The 9162-nt window shown below is 39.0% G+C and overlaps 1 protein-coding gene across 1 annotated transcript in view; it reads right to left on the minus strand.

Annotated features, from left to right (window-relative positions):
* Window positions 1–6056: 6056 nt before the first annotated feature.
* zgc:123321 (uncharacterized protein LOC559912 homolog) overlaps window positions 6057–9162 on the minus strand; it is a 7904-nt gene continuing 4798 nt past the window's right edge. The window contains exons 5-7 of the mRNA XM_034857708.1: window positions 8981–9126; window positions 7731–7912; window positions 6057–6258 (exon numbers count right to left, since the gene is read on the minus strand). Coding sequence (XP_034713599.1) covers window positions 6096–6258; window positions 7731–7912; window positions 8981–9126 — 491 coding nt within the window. The 3' untranslated portion in view covers window positions 6057–6095. The remainder of the gene's footprint in view (window positions 6259–7730; window positions 7913–8980; window positions 9127–9162) is intronic.

A 9162-nucleotide genomic window follows, 5' to 3' on the forward strand; every position in this document is an offset into this window, starting at 1 on the left:
TTTTTTCGACATGCTTTACTTTCACTTTGTTTACTTTTTTCGACATACTATACTAGGTCTTTTTTTACTTTTTTAGATATACTATACTATGCCTTTTTTACTTTTTTAGACATACTATACTATGTCTTTTTTGCTCTTTTCGACATACTATACCATGTTGTTGGTAGGTTCTGGCTTTGATTCCAGGTAGTTCTGCTGTAGTCTTGTTTTTTTTTTTTACTTTTTTGATAAAGTAACTATGACTTTTTAACTTATTTCGACATATTATACTATGAGTTTTTAATTTTTTTTGACATGCTATACTATGTCTTTTTTACTTCTTTCGACATACTATACTTTGAATTCTTTTACTTTTTTGACATACTATACAATGTCTTTGTTTAATTTTTCAATATACTATACTTTGACTTTTTAAAACTTTTTTTGACATGCTATGCATGACTTGTTATAATGTACTATTGTATGATATTTTTGTGACTTTTTTAAATATATTATACAATGACTATTTGACTTTGTTCGACTTACTATAACGATTTTTTTGTGACTTTTTTTGACATACTGTTCCATACTATAACTTTGTTGACACACTACACTGTGCTTTTTTTATGACTTTACGACATTAAACCTTATTGTATGTTCTAATTGTTAGAAATGCCATCCTTTGTGTGAAGGTGCTGGGGTTGTTCACGCTACTACAAAACAATTATAGGCAAGGCAAGGCAAGGCAGCTTTATTTGTAGAGCACATTTCAGCAACAGGGCAATTCAAAGTGCTTTACATAAAATCAGTTAAACAGATAAAACACAAGTACAAACAGTTAAAGATCATAAGCATCAAAAAACGATAAAACACATGAATAGACAGTTTTTTAAAAAATAGGAGTTTTTAAACTTTAGACTACCTTTCACACTAAATAGTCAATGTCATTGCTATCCTTCGTGATCACCTAAGTGTCACTACCTTTCACGACTCTATTTTTAGAGACGTTACTTTTCGTCTCTGCCTCTTAATAGCACTAATTAAGCCAATATAGTGCTGCCATTCATGTCTATCTCGACACTACACATTCACACTTATTCTTTAAAGTGCTACCCCACTTATTCTATAACCCAATTATAGAATTTTAAACACCTAAAAGTGCACATTCTTGGACTCATAAAGAAGACATTTAAAGTTATTTAATGGAATCAGGCTGTTCAACGTAGAATATGCAGGTTATCATAGTTGGTAACTCTATTAAAGGTTGAACTCAAGTGGCTATCATTTCAATAAATTCAAATCAGTTTAGTGACTTTACAGCAAGCTTAACATACTTCTTATTTAATTGTAATTACACAGTGTTATCTGCCATTACCAGGTTTTAATGAATACAATATCCACCATGTGTGTGTCTTTAACTGTAGAATGTAAACTTCTTGCATGTTGCTTTACCCAAAATTAACTACAGCCGTGAGCATGCGTCCATTAAAGTGTCCATTAAAGTACACGTGAATACTTGACATTGTCAGCCCCGCTGCTGGGCTGAAATTGGGCTGATTGTCGACTGAATCAGTTGTGTGTCATGTAGTGCACTGGTTAATGATGGGGCACAGTGCACTGAGCGGAGATCCCTGTCAGCCCGTGCTCTGGTGAATAAAAGGTGAGCAGAAACGAGAGCCCATCAATCATCTGGAAGAGTTCAGTGTAAAGTAGCAGGAGAGTTACGCGGGGCCCAAGAAGCGCTTGTCTTCAGCCTACCGCTTGGCCAGAGGGATTTGTTTGCTTTAACCAGTCCAAACAGTTAAGAGAAGAAAGACTGGGTCTATCCTTCCCTTTCCCTCCTAGTTCTGTCAAACATGCACACATGTTCCCCCACATATATTACCTCTGTACGGGGGTGTATTCTCAGTAATATAAACACATCCTTTGGCTAGTGTTTATGCTATCACTTGAGCTAACTGTCTTCTTTTTTCCGAGTCCAACTGTGACTGTAGAATGTTTCCTCCGTTACAAGCAGGCCTTAAGCAGAATTAACCAATTAATGGTTTATGTAGTGTTTAGGTTACACAGGGTCAAGGTTTAACTTAGAGCCATCAAAGGGTTACAGCCTGAAAGCAGGTTGTCGTGGAATTCTGGGCAAGAAAGTCATTTGTGAAGTACGTTTGTAAAGCATTCCTAGGCTTAGTTCACAGCTGTTACCAAAAATGTCGGGATTTCACTTTTAAAACTGTGATATAAAATGTTGTGGTCACATCCACCCTCTAATGATAACGCAAGGATCACCATACTACTGACCCCTGTCCTGCATTGCTATGAGGTCTTACTGTGTGAGGTGCCTTTTCGTTGCTTTGCACCCGCCTAATCGGTCACTTTGACTCGGTTTAGAGCTTTAATTCAAACTTAAATCTAGAGTTTCAGGTAGCTGCTTATTTTTTGATTCCCTTCTACCTATTTAACCATTATCTCAGTCTTAATGAATTTATCTACTAATGTTTGTCCTGCTGACAAGAATACTGGTAACTTTTTGGTTGGATTGCCATGACATTTGGTAAAAAGACATTCATATTTCCCGCAGGATGAATTGTTATGACTTTGTCTCTGACCTTTCCATCCATAAATGACTAAATACCTGGAGAACTAAAGCCTTTCTCTTCAGCTGTATTTTGTGTTTAGTGTTAGCATGTACACACACTAAACAAGAACACAAGATTGTGAAGACCTAAAAACGCGACGTGCCTAAGAACAGCTTCAAAGATCCACCAGCATGGACTATTTACTTGTTCCCTTTTCTCACCAAAATGACCACGTACTGTCTAAATAGGTTTTTAAATCTAAATCTGAAAGGTTATGACAAAATTGTACTCGCTGAAGTAATTTTTGAGATGTTGGAACAAGATGACATGGCAGAGAATGTCTGTGCAAGAAAAACAGCATCCCTTAGTTGTTCATATGCCTAAACATTACATACATTTATTTCATTTTTTTATTTATTTAACTTAGGACATGAATCCAGTGGGCAGGTCAATTAGGACTCAGCCAGGGGCATTGTTGTAGCACTATAAAACTTCAGGGAGAAGCTTGGTGGGGACGGATGGGACAACAGAGTGTCTGACTTTGAAACGGAAGGCCACTGTTTCATATGTTCAGTATATTTCACATACTACCAGTCAAAGTTTCTATGAGTAGTTTTAAAGACATTTTTTATTCAACTCAAATCAATAGATAGAACAGAAAAGTTGATGTTTTCATACCGAACCGTTACGGTCATGGTCCAGGGGGTCACACGTTGGTGCACGCTGCCCCGCACAGAATACATGGTAGGTCTATGTGGATGGATGCACTTAATGTGAAACCAAAGTTCACAAGCACAAGTCCCACAAGAAAACATTTACCCTTAGCAACATGTGCTGAGGTCAGGTCAGGTCAGGGTACTTTATTAGTACCCGTAGGTAAACTAGCTGATCGGCGTGCAAGTCAGTTACACTGTGGCAAACGGGTTCCCAGTCAGCTCCAACAGCCACGGAGAGAGGCTTGTGTCCAAGATGGAGACGGTGTGTTGGTGTTGCTCCACTGCTGTAGGGAATGTGAATGGAAACACATAAAACATTCTAATGCACATTCGACAGCATCACCCAGAGGTGCCGATCACCACGGTGATAAATGTTTGGGTACCTTGAGTGTTTAAATATAGCCAAAGTTGAAGTAATTGTAACCTTCCTCCTAATGAACAAGACTACTTCAGTTGTATAGCTTGTTACCTTTTGCCTTTTGGGAAATGGTTTGTTCACTGTTCATAAAGTGTAAGTGTTTATTAGTTTTATAGTTTGCCAAAGAGGCCAGTGGGCAGAAAGTTACTTCAGTCCTCAGTAGGAGGATTGTTACATAGGCTATCATCCACGTTTTGTTAACTTGCTTCTCTTCCTCGAATCTTAGTCCGTCCCACCAACAAAGAATTGGATGGTGGGACAGATGATGCGTCCTTTTAGCCCACGGCTCTATGGGAAGGCTCCTCTTCCTCCTCTTCTTCAGAGATCCCTCCTCCATCCTAGCTTCTCTGGGCAGGAATAAGAGCTTTGAGAAGGCCTTCACGGAGGAGGGCCAGAACGTAAGGAGATATCAAATAAGAGACTTGGAAAGCAGCCATTGTCTTTGACATTTGAACCACTGTCAGTTCTAAAAAAAAAAAGAAGAAGAAAGGAAATGGCTGTGTAATCGCTCGAAAAATCGCTGTCTAAAACTCGTACCAAACCGTGACTCCGAAGCAGAACCGTGACTTTTGTGTAGCCCACAGTTACAGCCCTAGTTCCCATCCTTCAGCATAACTGCATTAGTAAATGAGCAGTGTTGTGATGTTTCTGTGATGGAGCTCAGATTTGGGGCCACCACACTCTCACACAGACCAGAAACACAGAGCAGAGAGAGAGATCATGGCTTTGGTATTCGACCCTGTCAGCTCGAGCATCACCTGAGGGACTGGATCCACCTGCCTGATTGGACCGGGAACCTTAGAAGTTACCCGTTGTTAATATCACAGGGAATTGTGTCGACATCCGTGGCCCCCCCTCCCCCCTTTCCCTTCCCGCGTACCCTCTCACTGCTCTTAAGGAAAGTTGTCTGCTGATCATCACGGACTCTGCAGTTGTCAGAGTCCGCTCAGACCCCCATACATCATGGAGGCTGTGTGAGGAATGAGTTACTTTTCTCCCTCTGAAAGCTCCACTGCTCTGTGGACTGTGACTGTTGATATCCTCCTCTGTTCACACACACACACACACACACACACACACACACACACACACACAGCTTGTTCTTCGGGACAATACTGTAACTAATACAGCTGTGTCTGCAGCAAACAAAATGACAAAGTGGGAAATCTTAAATAATACTATATTGGCTTAAAAGACAAGGAATGGGACCAACTTTCTGTCACATTTACATCAACTTACTAAATTCACAGCGTCACTAAACATGCAGGACTGAGGAGGAAAGTGTCCCCAGTTGGAATGGTTTAACATCGCAAAAATGACGGTGTGGCTCCCTCTGCTGTAATAAAAGGGACTGGGTGATGGAGGTAATGGAGCGTAAAAGATGATGATTATTTGATTTCCATGCAACGTCACGATAAATATACTGATATCTCTCAAAACAGAATGCAAAATAGATTATTATTACACCCCCATCCACACCTACCTGTACGATGCCTCCACACTGTATGCACTGACAGTATCAATAAAGCTGTTCATGTTTGACTTTGTTGGGCTAAACTGTCATAATAATGTTGTCATAATAATACTGTAAGTCAAGTTGTCTGAGAGAAAACTAGACTTCTGTATATCTTGTGGGAGGCTTGGTTTTTAGCTTTGGAAAAATCTAGCCGTCACTGGAGACTTTGGCCAATCACAGGCCAATTTAGAGAGAGAGAGAGAGCGTTCCAATTAAGGTCTACTTTAAATTCTGGTGTTTTGGGGGCTTTCTACCCACTGCAGCTTTAATCATTCATAATCCAGCGTGGCGAGGAATTTAAAACACATTTATTTGACACAGGAGGAACTGTGGGACATAATCACCACATTCCTCTTGTGCAATGTCTACTGAATGGCAGGCTGCCCTCCGCTGGCGGCCTCCCATTGGCACACTCAGGTTTGAAGATTTATTAACTAACTGCTGATCACTTTAACCTCTTCTTATTTTTCTACTAAGTTTGACGTTATTGCTCATTATTGTATAGAAACTTCGGAAATTTGACAAAAAAGGTTAAGATGAAGATACACTCATCACATAAAGGTTTATTCATCAAAATATGTAAAGAGAGAATAAATAACATACAAGGCATGAAGGTTTGGGTTTAGATCATAAGACACTGTCTCTGTCAAATATCAACCACGCAAATATTAAATATAGCTTTGATATAACAAAATGAAAATAAAACATACAGTAGAGGAATATAAAGCATTCAGCCTGGAGCACTTAATCCAATATATATATATAATAATAATAATAATAATAATAATAATAATAATAATAATAATAAAATAACCTTCCCTAAATTCAGTTAGTAAAAATAAAAGGACTTTTGGTGGAACAAAATCATATTTTGCGTTAATATCTTGTGATAATTAAAAAACAGTGAGCAGTGCAAAGAGCCCATAGAGCAGGGCACAGGGGTACGCCACCAACAGCTGCTGGCCATCCATCGCCAGGGTGGAGATGAAGATCTTGGAGGCAGAGAGACTGCACCAACAAATTCCTAACAAGGCCAGAAGTGTCCCCAGGACGCCTCTGTGAAGACAAAAAGAGGGATTTAAAGTCTTTTAACTATTAAAGTCAACCTAGTCTTGCATTGCCAGTCCACACCACATTTTGAGATGGAATAAAAACGCACTTTGGTCCATTGGCATTTCTTTAAACCAGACTTAATTTTCTTGGGCAGCACAAAGCGCCAGGTGGAGCAACGGTGCCCTTGCAAAATAGCATTGGGTTGTTTCAGTCAAAAGAAAACTCAGATTGGACAGATAGTCTAGCTAGCTGTCTGGATTTACCCTGCAGAGATCTAAGTCCATAGTCCTCGGAAATCCACCAGAGTTTAAAACTTCCAACACAAAGAAAGCGGAAGGTCAAGGACATCAGGCCGAAATGAGGAACATACGCCGGATCTTCCGATGGCACCGGGGTAGTTACGTAAATGTATTGTTGTCTATAAAGACTAAAGTCAACCTAACCTGAATCCTAACCCTACGACAGACCATTAACATGCTCATTCGCTTATTGATGGAAATGTTGTTGCTGGTGACAAAGTAAGTGTCTGATTATTAAATGGTGGTATAGGTGTCAGGAGCTGGAAGCATTAACTTTACTCCATGAACATGGTTACATAACTCAGAGTTGGAGCACTTGCCCGTTTACACCATTAGTAATTGTCTGGTTGTTTGCCAAAAATTCCAAAGGCACGACTTTGTTCACCTAGGAATTTTAAGAAAGAAGTTTACCTTGTTAAATCAAGTTCACACTTCCCAATGTGCATTTTTGCAAAAAACACCCAATCACTGAGCTTTAAATTCTGTAATGTGCACCGCTGAAATGGGACAACTTTCTGTTCTTTTCTGGGGTCAAAACACACTAATTTGCCATTTCTCGAGCCTTTTTCTTTAAAGCAAGAGTGGCATCGAAGCCCATCTAAGGAAAGCTTTTTCACCGAACTTGGTTACAGTTCCACTCTAGTCCCACTGGGGTTGATCGCGGTCCAGAGCTAAATGAATGGGAGTCTATGGAGCTAGACGGCTAAATTTTTCTCTTTCGCCTGATTGTTGTTGAGAAATCTCAGATTTGATTGTAGTTTTTGCAAGTTCAACATGGATTATAGGTCGAAAGTTGAATTAACGAGTATTTATGTCCTTTTGATTTATTACAGGTTGAGTCGTTGATGCCCATAACACGCTAGCATTTTGCTAATGAATGCGGTCTTTAAAGGACTGATTAGGACCGGAGATCCCGCTTGATGGCATCCAAAGCTAACTTCTCAGCTCTGTCGTCGATGCCTAGATTTGTTCAATAAAATAAATGCTAAAAAAATATTTTATTTTAATTAACTTAACAAGCAATTTGTTGTATTTCAGCAGTATGTTAAGCATACATAAGCAGTAAGTTATTACTTTATCGCAATATTCAACAACATTGTTTGCATATTTTCCTCATTTCGTGCAACCCTAATGAAAACCGTATAATCAGAACACACAACCACTGAATGGACTTACTGCAACGAGTAGAAGACAGCAAATGCAGAGAGGGCCACCATGGGCAGGAGGCAGTAGCCCAGGACACTGGCCACGCAGCCGTAAGACACAGCCAGGGAACTCATGAGGCTCAGCAGGATGTACATCCCAATGCAGGCTGCAGCGCTGATCCCGTACACGTACCCAAAGTGGACTTTACCTGCCTGGATGATAAGGAAGGCCTTTTTAACACTTTATCACTCAGTGGTAGATAAGACTCACAGACATCACAACTACACCAAGTACACCATGCTCAATAGGTTTATCTACAGCTTTATCAATACTAGAAGAATAGTTTTAATTCCCAACTTGTGTATATTTTTAATTATTTGTTCTTATATTCTATCCTAGTATTATTTCAAGTATATTGTATCCGGTTATTTCATTCATATTCTGTACTGTGTACTGTGCTGTGTGTCTAATATTTTGATGCTTTCCTATTTTTTTGGGATATCTATCTATCTATCTATCTATCTATCTATCTATCTATCTATCTATCTATCTATCTATCTATCTATCCATCTATCTATCTATCAGCGGTGGAAGAGGTATCAAAACCCTTTACTTTAGTAAAAGTACTAATACCACGCTGTAAAAATACTCTGTTAACAAGTAAAAGTCCTGAAAATGTGATGTAACTAAAATTAAATATCATCAGGAAAATGTACTTAAAGTATTAAAAGTAAAAGAACAAAACAACTGTGTTTAATGGTCTCATCATTTCAGCTGGACTTGTAGGCCTTTCTATTAAGTCAAAATAAAACATCAGATGTTATAAACTAAAGTACATGTGGTTTGTGTTCAGACATCTTAATGTGTAAACAAACTAGTAACTAAAGCTGTCAGATGAATATAGTGGAGTAAAAAAATATATATATATTTCTCTCCGAAGTAGAAAGGGGCATGAGAAGAAAACTCATGTAAACCACAAGTAACTTGAACTTGTACTTAGGTACAGTACTTGAGTAAATGTACATACATTCAACTTCAATCTCACAACCGTACATATCATACTGCAGTGAATGGAGATTTTCACAGCAGACATTTGGACTTGTCATAGTAGGAAAAGCACAGTTGAAATTGATAACCCTTAACGATGGCTCAATTCCATCAGGTGTCCTGGAATGCAGCCATCATTATTGGTTTTAAATACACCTGTGCATTTCCTACTATGTCTATGTCAACATGTCTGCCGTGAAAAAGGTGTATTGTGAAGGCTGAGAAGGCGGTACCATCATGAGAGTGACCCCCAGTGCAACGCAGAAGAGGATCGGACCGGTCAGATCCGTCTCGTTCATAATGCTGCCATCTGCTGGCTTAAAGGGGTTCAACACTGTCAGAGTCTTCTGCCAGATGTGATCAAAATTGATGCCGAGTTCTAAAAAAAAAAAAAAAAAAAAAAGTTAACAGAAAA

Source organism: Etheostoma cragini, chromosome 20 (assembly GCF_013103735.1).
Source record: "Etheostoma cragini isolate CJK2018 chromosome 20, CSU_Ecrag_1.0, whole genome shotgun sequence".
Classification (NCBI taxonomy): domain Eukaryota; kingdom Metazoa; phylum Chordata; class Actinopteri; order Perciformes; family Percidae; genus Etheostoma; species Etheostoma cragini.